The sequence below is a fragment of the Acinonyx jubatus genome, chromosome A1 (assembly GCF_027475565.1).
Source record: "Acinonyx jubatus isolate Ajub_Pintada_27869175 chromosome A1, VMU_Ajub_asm_v1.0, whole genome shotgun sequence".
NCBI classification, from domain to species: Eukaryota; Metazoa; Chordata; class Mammalia; order Carnivora; family Felidae; genus Acinonyx; species Acinonyx jubatus.
Genome location: NC_069380.1, coordinates 86,338,028 through 86,365,229, shown reverse-complemented (window position 1 = coordinate 86,365,229; position 27,202 = coordinate 86,338,028). Strand labels below are relative to the sequence as shown.

At 50.0% G+C, this 27,202-nt stretch overlaps 1 protein-coding gene and 1 long non-coding RNA gene across 13 annotated transcripts in view; one reads left to right on the top strand and one right to left on the bottom strand.

The window, feature by feature from the left end:
• The window catches only part of ZNF496 (zinc finger protein 496), a 36,897-nt gene extending 23,744 nt beyond the window's left edge, over positions 1–13,153 (bottom strand). For 2 of the 10 annotated variants that reach the window (XM_053218599.1, XM_053218601.1), the window contains exons 1-7: positions 13,009–13,153; positions 12,389–12,592; positions 11,087–11,298; positions 10,311–10,690; positions 9,853–10,036; positions 5,984–6,060; positions 5,034–5,096 (exon numbers count right to left, since the gene is read on the bottom strand). In XM_053218599.1, coding sequence (XP_053074574.1) covers positions 5,034–5,096; positions 5,984–6,060; positions 9,853–10,036; positions 10,311–10,690; positions 11,087–11,298; positions 12,389–12,468 — 996 coding nt within the window. In that variant the 5' untranslated portion in view covers positions 12,469–12,592; positions 13,009–13,153. Of the gene's footprint in view, positions 1–5,033; positions 5,097–5,983; positions 6,061–9,852; positions 10,037–10,310; positions 10,738–11,086; positions 11,299–12,388; positions 12,593–13,008 lie in introns of all 10 variants that reach the window. The other 8 variants (XM_053218615.1, XM_053218618.1, XM_027050669.2 and 5 more) reach the window with 7 other exon arrangements.
• Positions 13,154–13,219: 66 nt separating this feature from the next.
• LOC128314817 (uncharacterized) lies at positions 13,220–26,001 on the top strand. Of its 3 annotated transcripts, XR_008296906.1 has the most exons (5): positions 13,220–14,401; positions 15,145–15,251; positions 15,350–15,440; positions 24,731–24,953; positions 25,409–26,001. It is a non-coding gene; the product is annotated as an uncharacterized LOC128314817 (long non-coding RNA). The 3 variants fall into 3 exon arrangements; XR_008296909.1 differs by lacking the exon at positions 15,145–15,251; XR_008296905.1 differs by lacking the exons at positions 24,731–24,953; positions 25,409–26,001 and having other exon boundaries at positions 15,350–16,374.
• Positions 26,002–27,202: the final 1,201 nt, after the last annotated feature.

The window sequence follows — 27,202 nt, the reverse complement described above, 5'->3', positions numbered from 1 at the left end:
GATCACATGAACAGCTCTGTAACCATTAAGGAAGTTGGCTCTATAATTAAAATACCACTTCCCCCCCACCCCGACAAAATCTCCCATTCATATGGTTCCACTATCGTATTCTACCAAATGTTGAAGAATCAAAACCAAGTCTAGGGGCGCCTGGGTGGCCCAGGGTTGAGTTTCTGGCTCTTGGTTTTCAGCTCAGGTCACAACCCCAGGGTCGTGAGATTGAGCACCAGGTCGGGCTCTGCACTGAGCATGGACCCTCGGATTGGGATTCTCTCCCTCTGTCCCTCACCACCTCATGCACACTCTCTTTCTCTCTAAAATAACATTTAAAAAATAATAAACAAATAAATAAAACCAATTCTAAACAATCTCTTTTAGAAAATAAAAGGGGACACTTCCTGATTCACCATACTCACCCATGAGTATAGATACAGAAATTCTTAAAATGCAGGTGACTCTTGAACAAGTCAGGGATTAGGGGCACCGACCCTCCCCCACTACAACAGAAAATCCATGTATACCTTTTGACTTCCCCAAAACTTTACTAATCACCTGCTCTTTACCATAAGGAAAACTTACCGATGATATAAATAGTTAACCCATATTTTGTATGTCATATGTATTATACACTGCATTCTTACCATAAAGTGACAAAAGAGATCATTATTAAGAAAATCGCAAGGAAAATACATTACAGTAAAGTACTGCATTTGTCAAAAAAAAATCTTCGTATAAGTGGACAAACAGTTCAAATTCATGTGTTCAATGTTCAACTGTAACAGCAAATAAAATCCAGTAATGTATCAACAGAAGAAGACGTTTATTCCATGGCAAGAAGACGTTTATTCCAGGGAGGCAAGGCCGGTTCAATATTCAAAAATCAATAAACATAACCCACAATATTAAGAGTCGCAAGAAAATTCATGTGATCAATGGAAACAAAAACACGTAACATTGGACAAAATTCAATAACCACCCATGATAAAAACTCCAGAGAAACAGGAATTGAGGAGGTTTCTCAAGTGGATAAAGAGAATTTACAAAAATCCCTCAGCTAACATACCAAATGGTGAAAGACTGAATGCTTTCTCTCTAAGATTGGGAACAAGGACATCTGCTCTCATCAGTGCTTTTCAACAACATGATCAGAGTCCTCACCAGCTGAATGAAGCAAGAAAAGGATATAAAGGCATATAATTGGAAAGAAATAAAAGTTTTTATTTGCAGATAGCATGATGGTTTACATAGAAAATCTAGAGGACTCTATTTAAAAACAAACCAACAAAAATCCCTCCTTAAACAATGTGTCAATCCAGCAAGGTCACAGAATACAAAATCAACATACAAAAAAACCAACTGCATTTCTTTTTGTTGTTGTTGTTAAGTTTATTTATTTATTTTGGGACAGAGAAAGCCTGTGCGCATGAGTAGGGGAGAGTGGCAGAGAGAGGTAGAGAGAATCCCAAGCAGGCTCCACAATGTCAGTGCCGAGCCTGATACAGGGCTTGAACTCATTACCCTGTGATCATGACCTGACCCAAAATCAAGACACTTAACTGTCTGAGCCACTCAGGCTCCCTTCCACTGCATGTCTTATACTAGAAATCAAAATTAAAAAAAAAAAAAAAATAGTATCATTTATAATTGCTCAAAAAGTGAAGTACTTAGGTATGAATTTAACAAAACGTGCACAGCTACTTACAAGCTAAGGAGCACACAGCACTAATGAAAGAAATCAAAGAAGTAAGTAAATGGAGGGGTGCCCACTGGCTCAGTTGGGGAAGTGTGCACCTCTTGATCTCAAGGTCGTGAGTTCTAGTCCCACATTGGCTACAGAGATTACTTAAAAAAAAATAAAAATAAAAAAATCTTAAAAAAAAAAAAGAGAGAGAGAAAGAAATAAGTAAATGGAGAGGCATCCCACATTCACAGACAGAATGACTCAGATGGGTGAAAATGTCAATGCTCCCCAAATGGATATACAGGCTAAACAAAATTCCTATCGAAATCTCTGTAAGACTCTTTGTAGACATGGACAAGATTATTCTAAAATTTACAAAGAAATTTTACAAAGGGACTAAAACAGCTGAAGTAATTTCTGAAAACAATACAATGGGAGGAATCAAGGCCACCACTTCCAAGACTTAGAAAATAGCCGCAGTAATCAAAGCTGTGCGGTATCAGTAGAGACAGACCTAGGTCGATGAAACAGAGTAAAGAACCCAGGAACAGACCTATAGAAATATGCTCAACAGAGTTTTTGCTTTTTTTACAGAGAGAGAAAGCGTGAGTGTGTGCACGAAAGGGCTGGGGCAGAAAGAGAGACAGAGAATCTTAAGCAGGCTCCACACCCAGCATGGATGTGGGGATAGATCTCAGGCCCTGGGATCATGACCTGAGTCACAATCAAAAGTCGGACGCTCAACCAACTGAGCCACCCAGGCGCCCCTCGAGTGATGTTTGACGAAGGAGCAAAAGCAATTCAATGGAGGGAAGAAAATCTTCCTTTTTAAAAAAAAAAAAAAAATGTTTACTTCCTTATTTTGAGAGAGCACAGAGGAGGGCAGAGAGAGAGAGGGAGAGACAGAATTCCAAGCAGGCTCCATGCTGACAGCACAGATCCTGACGGAGGGCTCGATCTCACGAACTGTGAGATCATGACCTGAGCCAGAGCCAAGAGTGAGACCCTAAACCCACTGAGCTACCCAGGAGCCCCGAAAACCTTTCCAACAAATGGGGCTGGAACCAGACATCCACTGGCACAAACAAATAAGCCACAACTAATGTGTCACACCTCATTTATAAGTTAGAGATCACGGGGGCGCCTGGATGGCTCAGGCGATTGAGTGTCCAGCTCAGGTCATGATCTCGTGGGTTTGTGGGATGGAGCACCACATTGGGCTCCACAGTGTGGAAACTGCTTGGGATTCTCTCTTCCTCTCTCTCTCTCTCTCTGCCCCTCCCCTGCTTTCTCTCTCTCTCTCTCAAAATAAAGAAACTTACATACATACATAAATAAATAAGCTAGAGATCATGGACTCAAATCCAACTGGATCACAGATCATGGATTAAACCAATCATAGACTTAAAATGGAAAATGTTTAACTATATAACTTTTAGGCAAAAATATAGGATGAAGTTTTTGAGATTGAAGACCAGGCAAAGAGTTCTTAGACTTTACACCAAAAGCATGATCCTTAAAAGGAAAAACTGACAATTTGGAGTAAATGAACATTAAAAACTTTTGGGCTTCAACTATACTTTAATAAAAAAAATAAAATAAAAATTAAATACAGTAAAATAAAATGGATGAAACCTTGGTTGGGGGCAGGGGGGAGGGGGTGGGAAGACCCTGTCAAAGGGAAGGAAAGTCAAGCTCCAGAATGAGAGGAAACATTTACAAGACACATATCCAACGAAGGTCAAATATCTGGGACATATAAGGAACTCTCAAAGTAAGAGAAAAATGCAAATGGTCCCATTAGAACATGAGCAAAAGTCATGATGAAATATTCCATAGAAGATGACAGGATATTCAGAGGCCAGATCCGCACAGGAAAAGATGCCCAACATTATTAGCCCTCATGGAATGAAAATGTAAACCATAATGAGACATCACAGCACACCCATCAGAACAGCTTAAAAAAAAAAAAAAAACAGTGCAAACAGTAAACGGTGGCAGCGAGAATGTAGATTACTCACACACTGCTCATGGGAATGGGATGGCATAGAGTCCCTCCGGAAAACAAAACTAAATTCGCACTTAGCACACAACCCAGGGACTATATACCTGGGCATTTACCCCAGAGACACAAAGTGACGCTCACATAAAAACCTTACAAATATTTACAACAGCATTAGGCAGAATGGCCCAAACTAGAAAACAACCCAGAGATTGTTCAACAAGTGCATGGGCAAAAAAATGTGGTGTATCTGGACCATGGAATTCCACTCAGAAATAAACAGCTCCTCAGACCGTGCCGACTGAACAGTCAACCCCCAAAGGCAGGGGTCCGTCTATACAACGTTTGTGAAGTTGACAACATCTGTGGTTAGTGTGGCCAACGAGAGGACGGCGTGAAGGAGCCATGGATTTCACTATAAAAAGCAACAGGAGGGATGGTCGTGGTGACACAAATGTTCTGTATCATGTGTGTATCAACACCAGTGCACTGGCTGTAGCCTCGGGCTGTGTTTTCACAAGACATTACCATTTAGCGTAAAGAGTACAAGGGATCTCTGATATTTCTCACAACTGCATGCGAAGGTAGTTACTCAAAGAAAAAAGATAAACATTACATGCACCCACGTTCACAGCAGCATTATTCACGACAGCTGGACACAAACCAAGGGTCCACCAAAAATGAATAAACAACATGCATTATATACACACTATGGGATATTATCCAGCCTCAGAAAGGAAGTCCTGTCACAGGATACGGTATGGACAGACCTTGAAGTCCCTATACTACATGAAACAAGCCAGTCACAAAGGTGTAATTCTTATGCAAGCTAGTTAGGGTAGCTGAGTTCATAAAATAGAATGGTCATCTCTCTGGGGACACGGGGAGCTATTCCTGGAACCAGTGAGGAGTTTCAGTTTGCAAAGATGAGAAAGTTCTGGAGGTGGGCTGCATGACAGTGTGAATATGTGTATTACTAAACACTTAAAAACACTACAGTACATAAAAATAGCTAAGATGGTAAATTTTATGTAACATGTATTTTACTACAATTGAAACTAAGGGGCGCCTGGGGGGGCTCAGTCGGTTAAGTGTCTGATTCTTAATTTCCACTCAGGTCATGATCTCACAGATTGTGAGTTCAAGCCACATGCACAGAGTCTGCTTGGGATTCTCTTTCTCTCACTCTGCCACTCCCTCCTTCACTCTCTCTCTCTCTCTCTCTGTCAAAATAAATAAACTTAAAAAAAATGTTAGAAAGACTGAGAAACAAAAACCTTCGTGATGAAGACTTTCACTGCACTGAGCAGAAACGATCTTCAGCAGAGTGATGAAACAGCACTGACTTACCAAAATCTGTCTCCTGTTTACTGGGGCCTTTACAGGAACGCAGAGAAATTCAAAGACGAATACCTTGGTTGGGGTACAGGAACGCAGAGAAATTCAAAGACGAATACCAAGGCTCATTAGATACTAAGGTCACAGCATCTCTGTGTGTCATACTGGCCAAAAGTCTCAATCTTTAATAAGAAACCTGAATTTTCCCTCCTTGGGCTCACACTTGTGCTCAGCAGCCACCACACTACATGGGAGATGCTGACACACGTGAACAGAGCCCACGAACGCAGCTCTTGGGGAAAGGAGGCGCCCCACCCCATGTGCCCGGTACCACGTACCCAGGCTTCAAGTTACGCGGGATGCATTGTGCTTAGGATTGCCGAGAGCAACCTTGGGACGTGATTACTGTGTGTCTACCATCCTTCAGATGGCCCTCCATCTGTAAGGAACAATAACCAGACAAGGTCCACACCTTCTTGTCATGCACTTTCTAGTGCAACCAGACCAGGCTGTAATACCCAAGTCGCGTGCCAGCCAGAAGACATCATTAGAGAGAAACAAAGGGGGTGTGATGAGAAACCGTGGCCAGAGGCAATGGGGCTGGAAGGAAGTGCGTGAGACCCCCTATCGGACCAGCTTTCCATCCCACAGGGACGCCCAACAAGGGAAGTCTTGCATGGCCTTGTGCAGAATCACAACAGGGAAAAACGCCCAGGAAACTCCCCAACAACATGCCCGCTTGTGTACAGCACTGACATGATCTCTGCTTTTCCTCCATTTCCTAAATACAATCACTGTGGTTATCACTGCATAAGACAGTACCCTGTGAAATATGAAAAGAGAGGTCTCCCTTTTTTCACAAGGGGGAAACCCTAACACACAGGGGGAGGACATCTGTCTCCCACCATCACAGCTGGCGGGCAGAGATGGGGTTCTTCAAGGGCTGTCCACACATCACTCACCGGGGGCAGCTGCAGGGCGGTTACCTGCTGTGTATCCCTCAGACTTGCCTCCTGAAGAAGGGCAGGCTCTTGCAGAACTGAAAGAGAGGAAATGTGGATTCATAAATCTCAGGTCTCTTCTCATCTGCAAAAGGAGGGCTGCAAGACGTTGAAGGGGTAAAGCACTTGTGAACCACAAGAATTTATGTCACCAATGAGAAGGCTTCAGGGGGGAATGCCTGGGTCATGTGCGCTCAGTCACTAGGGAGCTTTTTTGTATATAATATGTGATGTTTTTTAATAAAATTTTTTTAATGCTTATTTATTTTTGAGAGAGTTGCACAGTGTCAGCAGGAGAGGGACAGAGAGAGAGGGAGACACAGAATCTGAAGCAGGCTCCAGGCTCTGAGCTGTCAGCACAGAGCCCAATGCGGGACTCAAACCCACAAACCATGAGATCATGACCTGAGCCAAAGTTGGACGCCTGACCAACTGAGCCACCCAAGTGCCCCCAATTTTTAAACAATTTTTTAATGTTTATTTTTGGCAGAGAGATAGAGGGAGAGGGAGAGGGAGAGGGGGAGGGGGAGAGAGAGAGAGAGAGAGAGAGAGAGAGAGAGAGAGAGAGAGAGAAGAGAAAGAGAGAGAGAATGAGCGGGGGAGGGGCAGAGAGAGAGGGGGAGACACAAAATCCAAACCAGGCTCCAGGTTCTGAGTGGTCAGCACAGAGCCCAATGCAGGGCTTGAAGTCACAAACCATGAAATCATGACCTGAGTCGGAGTCAGACGCCTAACTGACTGAGCCACCCAGGTGCCCGTTTTTTAATTTTTTTTTTAAGAGAAAGAGTATGAGCAGGGAGGGGCAGAGGAGACAGAGAAAATCCCAAGGAGGCTCCACGCTCAGTGTAGAACCCAACATGGGGCTCAAACCTATGACCCTGCGATCATGACCTGAACTGAAATCAAGAGTCAGATGCTCAGCTGACTGAGCTACCCAGGTGCCACTATTATTTTATTTTTTTAAATTTTAATTCCAGTATAGTACACATACGTTATATTAGTTTTAGGTGGACAATACAGTAGGTTAGCAAATCTGTGTATTTACTCAGCTCATCAGGATAACTGTATGCTGCCATCAGGTAGCTCTGCAACTTTCCATGGGTTCAGGGATCTCAGCTTCAACCGCGATATGGGGGAAAATAAAGGTTAAAGCTCTACGGGGCTGTGGTGCCAGTAAGAGCTGCTAGTAATGAACATGATTGTAGACTCCACTATCATCTATAGATTTTTAAGTTCATAAATTGCAAAGCTGCATGAGGAAGCAGCTGTGAGGTACTCTTGGAAGAGCTACTGTCACGTGAAAGTGCAGAGTGTGCAATTAGAGTCATCTCACCTGCCCTCAACTTGAGCTGCTGGGACCTCTGCTATATTCTCCTATGACGTCCCTCCTCTGGCTGGGACTTATTGCCTGCCTCAGGCTTCTGCTAGCCGGCGGGGGGCGGGGGGAGCCACGTACCTGGCAGGGAGTTGCTGTGTGAACCCAAGCTGTGTTTTAGAATGCGCTCCTTTTGGGGCATCTGGGTGGCTTAGTCGATTAAGTCTCCAACTCTCGATTTTGGCTCGGGTCACGATCTCGCAGTTTGTGAGTTTGAGCCTCACATCGGGCTCCGCACTGATGGTGTGGAGCCTGCTTGGGATTCTCTCTCTCCGAAAAATAAGTAAACTTTAAAAAAACAATATGCTCCTTTTACAGAGTGAGACTTGGAAAGCTGTACTACCATCTCCTGGTTGAGAGGAAATCCCAGAGGCTGACCCTAGGTCACATGTTAAATCACTGCCAAAGCTAACACTGGAAGCCAGTGTCCCTCACCTTTCGGACCTGGGACACGAAGCTTTCGTCATGGCACAGGCAAGACACCTGTGCCAGTTTATCCTGTGGTGCCAGTTTATCCTGTGGTGATGTCTGGCTGCCCCAGCTGTGGAAGCTCAGGATTGGAGTAGGGGGTGATTTAATATGCTCTCTTACCTGCTGCCTTCTGAGGGAGGGACTACAGCCCTGCCTTACATGTCCCCAGAAGAAATGAGTGCAGGGACACTATGCACATCCCTCTGCAGAGCTCTGTCTCCAAACAAAATCTAGCTTTTGAGGAAGACCTTCAAGATTAGCAACTACACTGGGGCGCCTGGGTGGCTCAGGTGGTCAAGTGTCAAACTCTGGATTTCTGCTCAGGTCATGAGCTCACGGTTGGGAGTTTAAGCTCTGAGTCAAGCTCCGTGCTGACTGTGCTGAGGCTGTCTGGCATTCTCTCTCTCACCCTCTCTCTGCCCCTTCCCTGCTCATGCTATCCCATTCTCACTCTCTAAATAAATAAATAAACTTAGGAAAAAAAAAACAAAAAAAAACAACATAGGAACTGTATAGCTGCTACTGGAGGCTCATCCCCACAAGTCATGATGAATTTTAAGGTCTTCCTGATAACTAACTCGCATCATGCCTACTCTGTCCATTTACTGTTGTCCGGGGAAATACTGGAGCTGACCTATCTGACCCAAAGCCCCTTGCAGCACCTGGCTCACCTGCCTGGGCTGGTGCAGCACCTGGATCTCCTATCCGCCCTCCTGAAGACCCTCCCAGGATACGACCCAGGCTGTGTGCACACACAAGGTTTATCTGGAAGAATAAGTTCTGGGCTGAGTTGTGTCCCAATCCTAGTACCTCAGAATATGACTGCATTTAGAGAGATCTCTCAAGAGGTAATGAGTTAACGTGAGGTCACAAGGGTGGGCCCTGCTCCAACGACTCGTGTCCTTATAAATAGAGATTAGGACAACCATTTGGAGATGCAGGGAGACCACAGTGATCAACAAGCCAAGGAAGGAGCCTCACGGGAAAGTGAGCCTGCCTGCACCTTGGTTTAGAACATCTATCCCGCAGAACTCTGAGGATGTAAACCTGCATTGTTGGGCCTGCCCGGTACGATGCTTTGCCAAGCAATCCCTAGCAAACTAACACAAGGCCAGCGTGCCTGGACATCTGTACTAAAGTCAGATTAATTCCACCCAAAAAGAAACTTAATATGTTTTTTTTTTTTTTTTTTTTTAACTGAAAAGCTTATAAAGGATCACTTCTGTGAGTCACAGGAGTGCACTCCCGGCTTCCTATGGCATGTGTAACTACAGTACAACATGGGGAGTCTGCCCACACCAACCTGCACCCCACAGGGGTCACTCCCCTCAACCACAACTTCCCATGGTGGTTACCGCGACCAAAAGTCAAGAAGGGCTCAGGGTCTCCGCTCTCAGCATTCTGTGGGTAAAGTCCTTTAATTCTCAAAAGACCCATATGGGTGATGATTATCCCCAAAGGGTGGGCCAGGAAACCAGGACTTGGAGAGTGCTCTCAGTCATAGCTAGAGGAGTCAAAGCCACCTGCCTCAAGCCACCACTGGCACTCTTTGTACAGATAGCCAAATAGGTCCAGGCGACATTCAGGCCTGAAAAACCCACCCTGTTCCCTCTGAAGCACTTGTAGATTTCCTTGCACCTTCCTAACAAATCCGGAGAGCAGCTATTTCTTCACTGGGGAAGGAGGTTCGGAGACACAAGATGTGGCTGTGCTCAGCCACCCACACAGGCGTCTCCCCAAACCAAGTCTGGAGATGCACCCTCAAGAAGAGGAGATGGTGCGGTCTCAGACACCCACCCACAGCCCTGGTCGCTCTGTGTGGATTTACCACAGTGAAGGGGGCACACATCCTCAGGAGATCCTGACTGAATTGCTCTAGAGAAGGACCCAGACCATGGAAACAGTTCACAGCTCTTCAGGGGATGAGCAAGAAAAACCCAAGTCCAGAGCCAGAGGCACAGGGAGGGGTAACCCCACTGAGTACCTGGATCCCCACCGGGCTGGCCCGGGGTTCTGCTCGGGAGCCCAGGGCCCTGTGCTACGGCCGTGGGCTGGCTGTCCTGGCTCTTTGCAAGGTCACTCTGGGCTTCTGCCGGCAGCCGCTCCGGCTCTCGGTCTGGAGGGCCTTCGCCATCATCAATCACCACGGGGTCTTCACAGTGCTTGAGCTGCAATCACAGAGAGGGTGCTCAGGGAGAGGTGGAGAGGTCCTGCTGACCATCTGCACAGTGACCGCCATAGGCTCCGCCAGGGCCCCGCATAGGACAGAACCATGCCCCAAAGCAGGACCCTCAAGGAATGGAACCTGCTTTCTTGGGAAACCAAACTCCAGTGTGAGCCTTGCTGAAGTGTGGGGCTCTACACAGAACTTCTCCGCAGCCAGGGGTCCTGAGGCACCCTCCCCACCAGTGCTGCCCAGCCCCGCTGTGTCCCACTGCTCACCCACTGCCAGGGCCGCCCAGGCTCCCGCTCCAGCGCCTCCACGGCCGCCACAGCCTGATCACCACTCTCAGGCTCCTGGGCCCGCACCCAGCCCTGGATCTCACGGGGCAGGATGGCCAGGAACTGCTCCAGCACCAGTCGCTCCAGGATCTGTTCCTTGGTGTGTCTGTCGGGCCTCAGCCAGCCCTGGCACAGGTCCCAGAGGCGGCGCAGGGCCTCCCGGGGGCCCGCCGCCTCCTGGTAGCGAAAACGGCGGAAGAGGCGGCGGGAGGACTCGGGGCTGGGAAGCTCGCCCTGGGGGCTAGGGTTCTCTCCTGGTGGGCTCCTCATTTTCCTGGGCTCCTCGCTTTCTTTCGGAGCCAAGACTCGGGGACACAGGGCTGTGGGCATGATGGGATTTGATGGGGGTCAGCAGCAGAGGACGACCCTATTTCCAAACAGAAATCACTGGCTTCAATGTTCTGGTCTCCTGCGGCAGTTTTTGGGGGGCAGTGATGGGGAAAGTGACAAAACCCGCAGAGACCAACCCGTGGGACAAGTCCTCGGACATGGGACAAGGGTCATTGTGGCTGGCCCTTGCACAAGGGGAGATAGGGAAGACCCCCCCCCCCAACACAAGAGCATCATGACAGGATTTCCCTAATGGGGCAGCCAAATGAGGCAGAGGATCTGGGAGAGAAGTGCTAGCATATCAACATGTCACTGGCATTTCAGGCATCCAGGGAGCCCGACAGGGCCACATGCAGGGCAGAGATTGAATTGAGACTCTGTGGTACCTTCCGTGGCCAGGTCCTCCTGGACAGGACAAGTGAATAGGCTGCTATCTTGAGGCTTCGCAGCCAAAGTCCCCGTTCTTGCCCTTGAGACCTTTACAAAAGGAGCTGGAAAGACACAGACATGCCTGGGGTGCCTGGGAGGAGCCTTCAAAGAGGATCCGGGACCAGAAATCAGCCATGCTGGTGCCCAGGGCCAGCCATCGGTGCTGGATCTGGACTCACACAGAGCAAGAATTAATGGCACCCAGCAGAATCCAGGGGGATAAAGCACACAGCCCAGATGATGCCCATGCATAAGATGGGAAGAGTCAAAAGAGGTAGGTACATCCTGAGTGTAGAGCAGAAGGTAACTACGTATGTAAAAACATCAGTGCTTTCAGATCAGCCTCCACCCAACTTGCCCCCAAGTCTGGATGGCAAACTTTAGGATGTGTTTAAAGATGCACTGGCCTTCCATCGAGCCTCTACCCCACCCCCTTGTCCTCTTCAAACCATGATGAAGGCAACCGTGTACTGCTCATGGCCCTTCCTCCGTCAGGAGTGAGGTGGGGGCACTCTGGCGCAGTCACACCTGCACCTCCCCAGTAAACACACACAGGGCGACATCAGGGAGCAGTAACCCTGACTCTGCACTGTGGGACTCAAGGGAAGGACGAATGGGGAAACATGAGGGCCTTGGACTCCAGTCTGCATAAGGCTCCAGCTCACTCCCATTTCACAGGAAGACCAGTGAGGCCAGGAGAGAGAACAAAGGCCACTGAGTGGCAATCAGAAACACTCCAGTCTCTGGACCCCCTTGCTCTGCAACATAGAAACCAATACAGAATGACACCAAAGTATTCCAAGTGTGTCTGGGTGTCCTCCCGCCTCCAGCACCTGGAATACAATCTCTCCTCCACCTGCCCCCACGTTCCCTGAGTTCAGCCAGCGCACACCTGCCGGGCCTCTATATTTCTCAGACCTGCCCCTAGGCTTGGGCGGGGGCTCGGGCCCCACCTTCTACACTCTGTTCCCAGCGGGGCATCCCGCTCGGGGTCTGTGCGGATCATCCTAAGCAGACAGCCGGGTCTGCCTTTGTCACCCCGGGACCTGGCACCTGGCACGCAGAAGGATGCCTGATGAATGAGCTAACTTAAGTCCCGGGGGCCTTCCCGGAGGGGGCGGGGCATGCTCTCGGAGGACAGAGCCCCATCAGCAGAAAGGAAGGAGGAGGGCACGCTAGGCCAGACAGAGAGGCAGGCTGTCCTCGTTCCCCGCCTACCCCAGGCGCGCCTCCAGCGTAACCCGCTCCAGGCTCCTCACCTCGCAGCCCGGACCTCCTTCCCCGAGTCTAACTCCAAGCCCTCCTGCTGCTGCGGAAGTCTCCGGCAGCAGCTCCTCATCCTTCCAGCCCGGCCTCCCGGGCGTCCTTCCTGAGGCCGAGGGACTCTCTCCTTGGCTGGTCGAGCCCCCGTCTCCCGCTCATGCACGAAAACGCGGCTGAACTAGTGCAGCAAATGGAGGCGCCTGCAAAACAGCATTCGTGCAGCCTTACAGCCCCGCCCGCGGAGTCCCTGGCGCGGAGAGACCTGGGCTGCGGGCGGGGAGACCCGGGCGCGTGGGGAGGCCGGGGCGCGCGGAGAGACCTGGGCTGCGAGCGGGGAGACCCGGGCGCGCGGGGAGGCCGGGCGCGCGGAGAGACCGCGACTGCAGGCGGGGAGGCCCGGGCTTGAGGGGCCGGTAGCGGGGAGCGCGCGGGAGGTCAGGGCGGAGGCGGAGGACGGGGCTGCGGGCTAGGAGGAGGGGGCGCGGGGAGGCCGGGGCCGGGAGCGGGGAGGCCAGGGCGCGCGCGGAGGCCGGGAGCGGGGCGCGGGGAGGCCAGGGCGCTCGGGAAGGCACCGGGCAGAGCGCGCGGGCCCCGCCGAGCCCCGGGCCGCACTCACCGCCACGGCGCGTCCCCTTTGGCGGGCCGCGCTAGCCTGGCCGCCGCGGAGCCCGCCGGACGCGCAGGAAAGGAAAGGCCGGAGCCCTCCGGCTCCCTCCCCTGGGACACTTCCTGCTCCGCTCTAGGACTGGGGAGGTCTCCGCATCTCAGTGGTCGAGGTGTGCGCGGGGGGTGACATCCGACACCCCCCGGCCGGGCCCGGCCCGCGCGCCCCGCCCCGCTCCGCGCGCGCGCGCGCGCGCGCCCGCTGGGACACGGGCGTCCGGCCGGCGGCGTTGTGGGGCCCACCGCGCGGCTGCGGTCTGGACCACCCCGGTGTTGCGCTGGGGACGCGCCTGGGGGCGGGCCGGAGGCTGGCCGGGGGCCCGGGGACGCCGGGAAGGGCAGATCCCGATCCCGGAGCCGCGCCGGAATGTTGGAACTGGGAGGGGGCAGCGGAAGGAGGACGCTCCCGCGCGCCCTGGGCCACTGCATTCCCGGAGTCCGCCTGGGACCCTCCCGACCCAACCCCCCTGCAGCCGGAACCCCTCCCTCACGCCCAGCCGCCGGGGACGCCAGGGCTGCAGAGACGGAGACCCCTCCTCCCCGTCGCAGCCCGCTGCAGCCCGCGCTTTCCAGGGATGATTCACAGTTTGAGATAGGGCTGCCTGCTAAGGCCCTTCTGAGCATTAGGACAACCCTGGGGGATGCGCAAAGGGGCTGTGGGGAATCCCGGCCACGAGTGGCTGATCGGGAAGCTCATTCCTCGCTTCAGCGGAGGGTACGGCTAGATGTGCATACTGTGCTGGGGAGAGAGGCGAAGGGTATTTGAAGTCATGTAACAGTGAGGGGCGAGCAGGAATCAGGGCCGCCGGACCCCCAGACAGGGCCACTTGCCACTACCCTATGCTGAACATAGTCTGGTGGCTCAAAGGGGTCTTCCTGCACCCATCCCTAATCTTCCAGGCTCTGGAGCCTGGGAGAAGGCATGTCCAGGATCCCTGAGCAGACCCGATTCCCACCAGCCCTCTGCATCATCTGCTCCACACCGAAGTTGGACTTTCCCACAGAAGAGAAGGCAAAGAAAAGGTTCCATCTACCAGAGCGGCGCCTGACGACACGGAACCCATTTGCCTCAGATCCTGTTTGAAGGCCAAGCAGAAATGAAATCAGTTCCCCTGAAGAAAGTGGCCTGGCAGAACAAATGGGTAGAAAGTGGATGGACTGAGGAGAACCTGGATCCCTTAGCTGTGTTGTTCGCACTTCAGGGCCTGGGCACCTCCTGTTTCCTATAGACTGCAAATCTTCACTCCTGACTAGTGCAGTTACTGGGATCCGCCATTTGTCAAATACCTGGATTCGACTTTAACAGGAGATGCACCAAAGTGAAGCAGTGAAGTTCTTTGTGAACAGTGAGTGTTCCCCCAAATGACAGATACATGCACGGCCACCCAGGTATCTTATGTGCAGCCACCCCCTTCAGGTTTTCCCTGGACTCATGGTTAGCAGGAATCAGGCACACTCAATTTCAGAAGCACCAGCCAGCAGCTTGGCCTGGACCAAGGCTAGCCCAGGTAGTTTGGGTTGAGGTGGTCACGCCCACACCCTCTGCTGGAGCTCCTAGCCCTGTGACTGGCCGGAGATGCTGCTGTGGAGTGCTGGGAATCTGTGCTCACAATTCTGCCTAGGGCCAGTGGCCCTGCGGCAGATAAAATGCGGAGCCTAGAGATGACTGTGTACAGCATCAGATCATTCCCTGCTGCCTACTCCATTTCCCTCCCCCAAACTGACACCTCCCTGTCACCTGTCTGCCCTTCACAGCTTAGAATATGCCCTCACTCTACATTTCACTCAGCCCCAGGGTTAGAGCCAGCCTCTGGGGTAAATCTTGCTTCATCAGTTCCTGACCAGGTGATCTCAGGCATGCTTAACCTTTCTATGCCTCAGTTTCTTCATCCAGGAAACAGATGAAGCTGTCTACCTCGTTGGGTGCATGTTTGGGATCGTTCAGGCATTTAGCAAACTTACTGAGCATCTACTAGGCACTTCCAGCACTCAGGCACATCCATGCACACAACCAGCTCGTGGGGGTAGGGTGCAGGCAAGCACTTGGTGCAATCAGTAACGTGGCTGCTATGTTGGATCTGTGTTGCAGAAGTGGAGCAGTGTCAAGGCTCCATCGTGACTGTGATATCTGAGAGAGTCAGTCAAGCTCCAGCAGGGGTGAGAACAGGGTCCCCCGTGGAGGCCACCGTCACCACGGTGAGCTAAAGGAGTGGGGTGTCAGAGAGTGAGCAGGTAGGTGCATAGGCCTGGAAGCCATGGAAATGTCTTTTTTTTTTTTTTTCTGCACCATACAGGACTGTGTCGGGGACCACAGCATGAAGCACCATGGTATGAACCCTGCACATAGACTCTGCTCAAGGACCATTGGCCATCTTGCATCAGTGTGTATGTTTATTCCATTTATGTTACTGTTGCTGATTGATTGAAATACTTTCCATCTGCCACTAGTTCTTCCATCCTTGTGGTGGATGGAAAATCCTGGTTTCTGGAAACTTGAAGGGAAATCAGATAATAAATAAATGCCTCTGTGACATAACACTATTGGTGATAGATGCCATGAAAATAAAAATAAAATAAAATGAAACAAAATAAAATAAAACCCAGGTAAGGAGGAGCCTGCCAGGGCAGTCTAGAAGGACCTCCATGAGGTGACATTTGAACAGAGAGAGTGTGGAAGTTTCAACAGGTGCTCTGAACAAGCAGAACAGAGGTGTGTGGGGAAGAGCATTGCAGCAGAGAGAACTGCATGCAAAGGCTGTGAAGCAGGAGTTTGTTTCCCTCTGTGCACGCATGGTGAGAGAACAAGGAGCTGGAACAGAGTGACTGGATTTTACCTTCAGAAGTTTTCAGGAAGGGGCATGGCCTGATGGGACTTTCCTACTGTGATCACTGTATGCAATACATTGGAGGACACAGAGAGCAGGGGCTGAGTTAGAAGCCGCAGGGGAAAGAGGCAGTAGATAGTTGATCTGGCAAGCTGTGGCTGGGATCCCCCTGATGTGCTGTGGATGTTAGAGGAATGAGGAACGGTGTGGTTTGGGCCTGAATTGGGCAACTGAAGGGTTTGTCCAGGAAACAGTGAAGCAGGTTTCTGGAAAGGGCTTGGAAGGCAGTTGTGGAATTTTGGACTTGCTGGGTCTGAAATGCCCAAGAGACAAGTAGTGATGACCCTTGGGGGAGAACATGGAGGCTGGAGGTGGAAATGTGGAATCACAACAGCAGTGACCCTGGGATGGACAAGTATGGGTGGGTGCAGATGCTGCCTCTGGGAAGAGCAGGCAGAACTGGGCCAGGGCAGCTTCCAGATCAGGAAGAGAGTGGGGAGATGCAGAGGGGGAGGGGGAGAGGGAGGGAGAGGAAGGGAGGGGAAGAGGAGGGGGGAGGGAGGAGGAGGGGGAGGAAGGGGGAGGGGGTGGGAAGAGGAGAGGGAGGAAGAGGGAGGAGTAGGAGGAGAGGTGGAGGGGAGCAGGAAAGGGAGGAAGGGAGGAAGAAAGGGAGGAGGAGGGGGGGAGGAAAGGGAGGGGGAGGAGATGGAGGAGGAGAGGGGAAGGAAGGGGGGGAGGAGATGGAGGAGGAGAGGGGAAGGAGGAGAGGGGGAGGGGGAGGAGGGAGGGGAAGGAGGAGAGGGAGGAGGGAGAGAAGGAAAGGGAGAAGGGGAGGAGGAGGGGGAGGAGGAAGGGAGGGGGGAGGAGAAGGAAAGGAAGGAGTGGAAGGAATGGAGGAGGAGAGAGGAAGGAGGAGGGAGGGGAGGAGGAGGGGGAGGAGGAAGGGAGGGGGGAGGAGAAGGAAAGGAAGGAGTGGAAGGAATGGAGGAGGAGAGAGGAAGGAGGAGGGAGGGGAGGAGGAGGGGGAGGAGGGAGGAGAGGAGGAAGAAAGGGAGAGGGGAGAAAGGAGAAGAGGAAAGGGAGGGGGGAAGAGGAGGAAGGGGAGGGGGAGGAGGAAAGGGAGAAGGTGAGGAGGAGGGGGAGGAGGGGAGGGGCTGGAGGAGGGAAAGGGAGGGAGGAGGAGGGGGAGCAGCTGCCCTGAGGTGGAGAGAAATTGGGCAGTGCTGAGCCTTGGAATCCCCCATAGGTGACTGAAGAATGGGGTAATTGCTGCTGGCAGATCACACCTCATGAGGAACTAACACCCTCCTAGGACTGGGTAGAGGGGCTGGGCAGGAGCCAGGGGCTGTGTGGGAGCAATCTCCAGCAGCAGGGAGGGGGCTGGGGTCCAGGGCCCAGGGGAGCTGCGAAGGGAGGAGGATAGGGAAGGTGGCCTCTGGTGACAGAGTGAGAATGTGTGGCTGTCTGGGAGTCCATGGTGGACACTGTCCAGTAAGATGAGAAGCAGGGTGTGATGGTATATTTTATGTGTCCACTTGGCTGGGTCAAGGTGCCCAGATTTTGATCAAACACTGGTTTACATTTGCTGTGAAGGTATTTCTAGATGAGATTAACCTTGAAATCAGGAAGCTTTGAGTAAACCTGGTTAGTCTTCCTCCATAATGTGGTTGAACCTCATCCAGCCTCCAGAGGCTCCAGAGCCAATCCCTTATCTCTAAATCTGTCAATCTGTACACTTATCCTAAATAGCTCTCTACATGTATACATATGTTAAATCTCTTCCTCTGCCCTGGGGCCCCTGGGTGTCCCTGTCCTTTGGGCTGCCCACTCTTGATTTCAGCTCAGGTCAGGATTCCAGGGTCCTGGGATCCAGCTGCCTCGAGGGCCTATGCTGGGTGTGGAGACTGCCTGGGATTCTCTCTCACTTTTCCCTCTCCCTCTCCCCTTCTCCCCCATTCGTGTGTGCGTGCTCTCTATCTAATATATCTCCTAAATATCTTTATACATACATACCCTAAATGTCTCTCTGTGTACATACCTGACATATCCTAAATCCATACATATCCTAAATCCGTCTCTCTGTTTTCATTCTCCCCACCCCCCACCCCAACGCAAATGCTATTGGTCCCTGTCTTTGGAGAACCGCTCCCCCCACCCCACCCCACTGCTGACAGGGAGGAGAAGGAGGGTGTGGATGCCTGAGAGCAGGGAGGACTTGGTATTTCATGCTTGTGTTGCAGACTGGGACAGCGAATGGGATATAGCAAAAGACTTGACAGATGTTGCCAAACGCAGGAAGTAAACTGTGCACAGTGAAGTGTGATGTATACGGCTCTCCTAAAAACCCAGAGTCTGCACACAGAAGGGCAACACTTACGGGCACCCGGGGGGGCTCAGCCAGTTAAGTTCGCTTCAGGTCATGATCTCACAGTCCCTGTCTCTCTCCCCTGCCTCTCTCTCTCTCTCTCTCTCTCTCTCTCTCTCTCTCTCTCTCTCTCTCCCCCCCCCCCCAAATAAATAACATTGAAAATAAAGAAAGAAAAAGAAAGGCAACAATTATGCCTTCCCTTGGGGTTCGGGTCACGATTGCACAAAATATGCTTGTGGACCTGTAACAAATACAGGTATGTATGCTGCCTCCCATGTGGTCCTACACCAGCCACATCCACATTCCCTGGAAGCTTGTTAGAAATAGAACTCTCATGGGGTGCCTGGGTGGCTCTGTCGGTTAACCATCCACTTTGGCTCAGATCATGATCTCATGGTTCATGAGTTCGAGCCCAGCATCAGGCTCTGTGCTGACAGCTCAGAGCCTGGAACCTGCTTCGGATTCTGTGTCTCCCAGTCTCTCTCTGCTCCTCCCCCGCTCACGCTCTGTCTCTCAAAAATGAATAAATGTAAAAAAAAAAAAAATGAGACCTCAAACATTAGCTTTTGGGAGCTGTTTGTGAGCCTCGGGATGTTAATGCCAACATAGCCAGGTCACCAGGAGCCAGCCTGTAATTTGACAAATTCAGATTAGCCGAAACAACCAGATTTCTGGGCTTGTGTCTTGAGGGATGATGCCCAGAGGAGGCTAGAGTGAGGCTTGATAAAAAAGGGGAAGAGAGTAGGTGATGGGCATTGAAAAGGGCATCTTTTGGGATGAGCACTGGGTGTTATATGGAAACTAATTTGACAATAAATTTCATATAATAAAAAAAAAGACAAAAAAAAGGGGGAAGAGAAAAGTCTTTTGTAAGGTTTGGTTCCAGCTGAAGGAAGGAGGAAGAGAAGGGTATCAGGGACACTGCAGTGTGGATGCCATTTAGAGGTGGGCTCAGGAGAGTGGGGGTAGCTAAGGGTCCTGGGCTCTTAGGAGAAGAGGATTGCTTAACGGTGCAGTCAGAGCTAAGTATAGCAAGTAGATCTGGGACGTCTCAGGTAAAGAAGTAAGTCACACCGAGACAGGTGCACTGTGGCATTTCCCAGCCGCTGTAAGACCCTGGGGACCTGTGAGTCCGTGTTTCCTGGGGACACATAGCTTCTCTGGTGCGTCTGTCTTCCCTGCCCATCTGCTTCTTTTTTTTTTTTTTTTCAATTTTTTTTCTTTTAATGTTTATTCATTTTTGAGAGACAGAGTGTGAGTGGGGGAAGGGCAGAGAGAAGGAGACACAGAATCCAAAGCAGGCTCCAGGCTCAGAGCTGTCAGCACAGAGCCTGATGCGGGGCTCAAACCCACAAGCCTCAAGATCATGACCTGAGACGAAGTCAGATGGTTAACCGACTAAGCCCCCCAGGTGTCCCTGCCTGTCTGCTTCTTAGTCCTCACTGATCTTCATGCTTCTCCTCCTAGACAGGTTTTGACTTTTTGAGCAGGTAAACACCGGTCACTGCAGTTCTTTGGATGTTTCCATTTATGCGTATTTGTGCTTTCTGACCTTCCTTTCTGCATGCTCAAGTCCCGATGGCCACTGAGGCTCAGGGAGAGGAAACTGGTCAAGGAGCCCATATTACGTTGTGTGTGAAAGAGAGAGATAGAAAGAGAAGGAGAAAGAAGAAAAGATACATTACACAGGTTACATTTGGCATCTGCTAGGCTTACCACCTGCATTTATCACCATGCTCACTGGAGTCCCAGGAAGCCTGAGCCCTAAACACCACATAAAGAGTTTGAAGTCTGTCCAGCAGAAAAGAAGGGCTCACTGCATGCTGGATCCCACATTCCGATGCATCCCACCACGTGTGTGTCCTGATCTCCTCTCAGAGCACAGACCCTGTCCTGTTCCCTCTATCTTTATACAGCCTGAACCCTGAGGTTCAGGGCTATAGTTTAAGTTCTATAACCCTGGTGTCCTTACCTTGGGTATTTTCTCTCAGTCCCAGGCACACAGAAGTCCAGTATCTGCCTCCTTGCCCTGTAATTATTTAACTGCTGGGAGGCATAGATAAGTTTCTCCATGCAAGAGCTGGTGATTCTACTCCTGCCTCACAGGGATCAGACACAAATTATTTTATATAAGTTCTCCAGCACACAGCCAGAGATACTGAAAAGTTTATTTTGAGAGAGAAATACAGAGAGAGAAACCCGAGCAGGCTCCACACTGTCAGCACAGAGCCTGATGCACGGCTCGAAACCACGAACCTTGAGATCATGAACTGAGCCGCCCAGGTGCCCCTGAATAGGTCCTTCTAATTCATCCTCTGCCATTAGTTGCATGGGAAACTTTCAAGTGTTTTCAAGTTTGACATTTCAGTGTGTACCAGTTTACTCTTCTGCTGTTAAACACCTGGATCCATCTACATATTTTTGCCCCAGACGTGAATTCTGTACTCCAAGTATTTCGGGAATTTCCTGATACTCTAGAGGCCCCTCCACTTTGCCAGCCTCTCTCCACCCCATTCCCTCATGCTCAATGTGCTTAGTGTGCAGGTAGGGGTGAAACTGAGGGCAGAATGGGTGGAAATGTGTCCCCCAGCAAGATATGTTTAAGTTGTAACCCTTGATTCCTGTGAATGTGACCTTATTTGGAAATAGGGTCTTCAAAGATGTAATCAAGTTCACACAGTTATATTGAACTAGAGTGAGCCCGAAATGTCATGATGCCTTGTAAGTAGGCCATGTGGGGTGCCTGGCTGGCTCAGTCGGTAGAGCACATAACTCTTGATCTCAAGATTGTGCATTCAAGCCCCATGTCAGGTGTAGAAATTACTTAAAATAAAGTCTTAAAGGGGTGCCTGGGTGGCTCTCGGTTAAGCGTCCGACTTCAGCTCAGGTCATGATCTCACAGTTTGTGGGTTTGAGCCCTACATCGGGCTCTGTTCTGACAGCTCAGAGCCTGGAGCCTGCTTCCAATTCTGTGTCTCCATTTCTCTCTGCCCCTCCCCCGCTCACACTCTGTCTCTTTGTCCCTCTGTCAAAAAAAAAAAAGTTAAAAAAGTCTTAGGAAAAAAGTAAGGCCATGTGAAGACAGACACACAGAAAGAAAGCCATGTGACACCAGGGGCAGAGGTTGGAGTGATGTGTTTACAAGGCGAGGAACAGCATCGATTGTTGGTAATCACCAGAAGTGAGAAGACAAGGAACTATCCCTCCGTTCATAGAGAGCATGGCCTGGCTGGTGCCTTGATTTCAGGCTGGCCTCCAGGACTCTTGCTGTTTCAGGGCACCCAATTTATTATTGTTATTTTTTAAAGTTTATTTATTTCCAAGTGAAAAAGATGGAGTGCAAACAGGGGAGGGGCAGAGAGAGAGGGAGACAGAATCTGAAGCAGGCTCCAGGCTCTGAGCTGCCCACACAGAGCCCAGTGCAGGGGTAGAACTCATGAATCATGAGATCATGACCTGAACCGAATTCGGATGCTTAACCGACTGAGCCACCCAGGCACCCCTAAATTTTTTTGTTTATTTACTTTTGAGAGAGAGAGAGAATGAGAGAACGTTAGGGGGGAGGGGCAGAGAGAGAGGAAGACACAGAACCTGAAGCAGGCTCCAGGCTCTGAGCTGTCAGCACAGAACCTGACACGGGGCCCAAACCCACGAACCTTGAGATCATGACCTGAGCTGAAACGTAGGAGGGAAGGGTACCTGGGAGGCTAACACAAAGGTGAAGGGTCTTGAAAACACTTGCTGTTTGGGTAGAACCGCATGACAAACCTGGAGGTGAGGTCAGACGTCCACAACCACCAGGCAACCACCAGGCTCACACACGGTGGGTATCACTGCCGGTCGGTGTTTCTCATGCTTCTTTTTGCCTGCATTCTAGAGAAGGCACATGCCTCATGAATCACGCTGATAATATCTATTCCATGTTGCTAGAAGAAGGATGGGCTGTTGTAGGCAAAGATTTTCCCCCCGACCCAACTCCTCTCAGGCTTCCCTGAGCATTTTTTCAACTTAGACCTGGCTTTGGGGGTCCATGTTCATCTGTACTGTCCAGTTTTAACAACTATCCTGCTGAGTCTGGTGGCCCTGGAGATGCCTGATCAGATATCCTTCAGGTGCTGTCAGATCATCCTGGCTTGCCTTCTGCAGGAGTCCCTTTAGGTCATGTTGGCTTAGCCAGAATCCCCCTTTGCTCCTAATGTTTCCTCTTAGTAATTTTCTATCCGCTCACTCCCACCATGCTCCTTGGCTATAAATTCCCACTTTTCCTTGTTGTATTCAGAGTGGAGTCCAATTTCTCTGCCCCACTGCAAGACCCGACTGCCTCCCTACATGTATCCCAATAGTCCCTTGAATAGTCCCTTGAATAGATTGCCTTACGGTGTTTTAACAAGTGTCATGATTTTTTTTTTTCTTTAAACACTGGCACAAGCTGTAATGGGTCTTTTAATATAACGGGGTGTTGATGAAGGGTTCTCATAAGGCTAAGAGGATCTTGACAGGTATCAGACTTCAGTTAGCATTTTGGCAAAGCCCTGGAAAGAGAAGTGTGGGTTGCTAGCTCTCTGGCATGGCAAGAAAGTAGATAATTGTCAGTACAGGAATTGAAGGCTGGAAAGACCTCTGCCCCATAATGGTTACTGAATCCAGCATTCACTGAAGAGGGCCCTTGTATGCCTCAGCCACCAACAGGTTGTGGAAAGACAGTGTCAGGTAAAAGTTCTCTCCCAGATCTGTGGGATGTCTGGGAACCAAAAACTCTTTAGCTTGTAGTAATATTTTGCTTGAGAAAGAGCATATTAAAGCCTGCATTGTGAGCTTTGGAAATTGGGAAGGTCTGTCTCCTAAATCTTACCCAGAATAAGAGCTAGAATTCTAAACCTGTGAGGTAGGTAGGTCCCAGATCTGATCACACCACTGGCCTTCACGGGGACTCCCCAGCCATGGCAGGAGGGACACTAATGGGTCTTAACAAATGGGACAGGTGCACCACGTGTAACTAGATGTGAAGGGCTGCCTTCCTGTATGGCTTCCATGATCCAGGTTTCCAGCTCTGGAAGTAGGTAGTTTAAATGTTTCTTACTTTACAAATTCTCATGTGGAAGGTTAGAATTTACTTGTATCCTGGGATGCCTAGGTGATTCAGTGGGTTGGGTGGCCAGCTTCAACTTTCACTTGAACTTCAGCTCAGGTCATGATGAGCCCCAGGTCGGGTTCTGTGGTGACAGCTCAGAGCCTGGAGTCCGCTTTCGATTTGTCTCCTCTCTCTGCCCCTCCCCTGCTCATGCTCTGTCTCTCTCAGAAATAAATAAAAACATTAAAAAAAAGCCCAAATTACTCGTATCCTTAGCATCTCTCTTTCACACACACACAGACCTGCATGTCTCATAACCAGTTATTATTTACTCCGACTGTTTAATATTTCTTTTAAAAAGTTTTTTTTTTTAATTTGCTACTTTTACTAACAGAGTTAATACTATGATAAATGCTTATACATTATCCAAGTATCAAACATCTGAATTGTTGAAACTGAGGCCTAGAAAACTTAAGGATCTCCCCCTCCCCCCCAAGGGCATTCGAGGAATTTCTGGGGACGAAAATTTCAATTTCCGGGCTATTTTATGGGACCGCTGCCTGGTCTGTCTAGAATTCCAGAACCTTTCCCCGGTTTCCAGCTGGACCTGCTATGACCTTCTCCTGTGCCCTCTCCAATTGGACGTCTGGCCTCGCGGAGTTCCTCGTATTCTCCACCACCCCCATCAAAGCCGGTGGCCCCCTCCGGGGCTCTGGGAGTCTCCTGTAGTCAGCACTTTGGTGCAAGGCCACGCGCCTCTCTGACTTTCCAGGGCCTCTGCTGCGGAACACCGGGTGGGCTGGCCCAGGGCAGGGTCGGTGCACCTTGTCTGGGAAGGCAAGGGTCCGGGAGGTGGGAGCACCCGCCAAGTCTGTGGGGCCCGCGCGGGTGACTCCGGCACATGGCTGGACCCTGCAGCCTCCCGCCACCGTCTGTCGTCATCAGTCACCAACTTTGGTAAGAAGGGCTCGCTCAGGCTCTCGCGCCCTTCAACGGGCAGAATTGGGAGTGTCAGCAGCTCCTGCCCACCACCCCGGACAGATGAGAGGGAGAGGCTTCCGGATCCGGTATTTATATCCAGATGGTCGGGCGGGTGTTTGAAACCCGAAGGGAACCATTTCAGTCCTGCCATTTCTAGGGCGGGAGGTTGTTTAAATAAATGTTAACAGCGGGGCGCCTGGGTGGCTCAGTCCGTTAAGCGTTGACTTTGGCTCAGGTCATGATCTCACAGTTTGTGAGTTCAAGCCCCGCCTGGGCTCTGTGCTGAAGGCTCTCAGCCTGGAACCTGCTTTGGATTCAGATTCTGTGTCTCTTTCTCTCTCTGCCCCTCCACCACTTGTGCGCTCTCTCTCAAAAATAAATAAATGTAAAAAATAAATAAACAAACGTTAACAGCGAATAATTGTCCTAGGACATGTCCTTTGAAAAGGAAGCTAGACTGCCCCCCGCGTCTGGATTGTTCCCACCTACGGTTGACGACGAATTAAAGCAGTAACAGCCAGAGCGGAAGCGGGGCTCATGCGCGGGCTCGTGCGCGGCTGCAGGTGCGCGCCCAGCAGATGCAGCACCCTCGCGAGTGAAAAGTTAGTAAACTCATGAGTGCAGAACCACCGCCAGAGGGGGATCGCCTCCGGGTGTGAACTTACGTCTCCATTTACTGCAACTCCTCACCGGGTTCTATTTGATTTGGGGGCAATGCGGCTTTCCCTTTCCTTCCTCTTCCAGAAACGTCCCCAAACCCTGTACTAAGACTTTTTGGAATCTTCCTTCTTACTGGGGGACTTTTGGAAGGATCCATGAGTTTGGCGGGGGGGAGGGGCGGGTACTGCCGGCCCGCTGAATGTCGAAGAGCCTTTCTCTACACCTGGAGCCTCGCAACAAATCCTCCCAACTGGTCTTAGACTGGTGTTTCCTTTATGAGTTGTGCGTGGCTTACAGTAGCGGGTCAACGCCAGTGTTACTGTTTTATATATTTTTATTTTTTTTTTAACTGAAAAAACTAGTGGAGATTAGATGTCATTGCCCTAGTTTTGGAAATAAGACTATGGTATTTCTGAGATAGGGTTTTTGTTTTCTCAAACTCTGCAAGAAGGAAGAATGAGGGGAGCGTCCAGCAGCCAGAAATCACTGGTTACTTCACCACTGTTCTTATCTCCGCAATTTCATGGATTGTTTCAGAGAAGAAAAGGAGACATCTCCCCACCAGAAATAGTTTGGGGATCGCCTGCCCATCTGGGGAAGTCCTCAAAAGAAAACACACAAAGTACTTTGGAAAAGCTATTGAGGTACCCATTTTGAAACCCAATGTCAAGCAACCACAGTTAAGGTGGAATACGCATTTAAAAAGCCAGGCAAATATACATTTGAAAGAGGAGTTAGAGGAGTCTGGGTTTTATTCAGAACAGCAAAAAGAAGCAGGACTGTGGAGGGAAGAAAATGTAAGGAATTTTCTTGTGTGTTTCAACTTTTAGGACAAGCACAGTGCTGATGATAGAACTCTGTGTCAGGGTATTCTCTGAAATTTGTTCTTGTTTTACACATACATACAAATGCAATGTTAAATGTGTTTCTTTGGCTTTCCATTTAAGAAAGCATGAAAGGGGGGCTCCTGGGTGTCTCAGTTGTTATGCGTCTGACTTTGTCATGATCTCAGGGGTTCATGAGTTTGAGCCCCCACACTGGGCTCTGCTGACAGTACTGACGCTACTGACAGTAGGGGTCTGCTTGGGATTCTCTCTTTCTCTCTGCCCCTCCCCTACCTGTGTACTCTCTCAAAATAAATAAATAAACTTAAAAAAAAAACATACCAGAATGTTTTTAAAAAAGTGTGAAAGACAGTAACCATATGAGACCCTGAGTTTTTTTGTTTTTGTTTTTGTTTTTGAGACACTGGTATCCTGTATAATGAAAATGAAAATGTTGATTCCTGATGCCTCCTCAAACCTTCCCAATAGGAAGTACTGGGAGAGAGTCTTCCCACCTACATTTTAGCACCATACCATCAGTATTTCTTAAAATGCAGTGTGCATATATCCCCAAGGATTTACTTATTTTGTAGCTGGAGATCTGTAGCTTTAGGCCACATTCCCCCATTTCACCCCCCCACCCATTGTATTTTAATATGGAACAAAAGGCAAGTTCCCCAGGCTGGGAGGGACTATGAAGCCTGAAGCATCATTCTCTAGCAGAACCTCCTCCTGGGATTTAGGAGTCGTGGAATGCTGTACCCCCTTGCTGGGGAAGAAGGGAAGGCAGATGTGCACGCTGGTACCCACAGTAGTGGAGTGGGCTTTAATGTAAGAGCTCCCTGCAAAATGCTGGATGGTTTATTAGCAACCTTGCAATCTTCTTTTTTTTTTTATTTGTATTTAATTTATTTTTTAAATTTACATCCAAGTTAGTTAGCATACAGTGCAACAATGATTTCAGTAGATTTCTTAATGCCCCTTACCCATTTAGCCCATCTCCCCTCCCACAATCCCTCCAGTAACCCTCTGTTTGTTCTCCATATTTAAGAGTCTCTTCTGGGGGCGCCTGGGTGGCTCAGTCGGTTAAGCGGCCGACTTCGGCTCAGGTCATGATCTCATGGTCCGTGAGTTTGAGCTCCACATCGGGCTCTGTGCTGACAGCTCAGAGCCTGGAGCCTGTTTCTGATTCTGTGTCTCCCTCTCTCTGACCCTTCCCTGTTCATGCTTTGTCTCTGTTTCAAAAATAAATAAACGTTAAAAAAAAATTAAAAAAAAAAGTCTCTTCTGTTTTGTCCCCCTCCCTGGTTTCATATTATTTTTGCTTCCCTTCCCTTATGTTCATCTGTTTTGTCTTTTAGAGTCCTCATATGAGTGAAGTCATATGATTTTTGCCTTTCTTTGACTGACTAATTTCA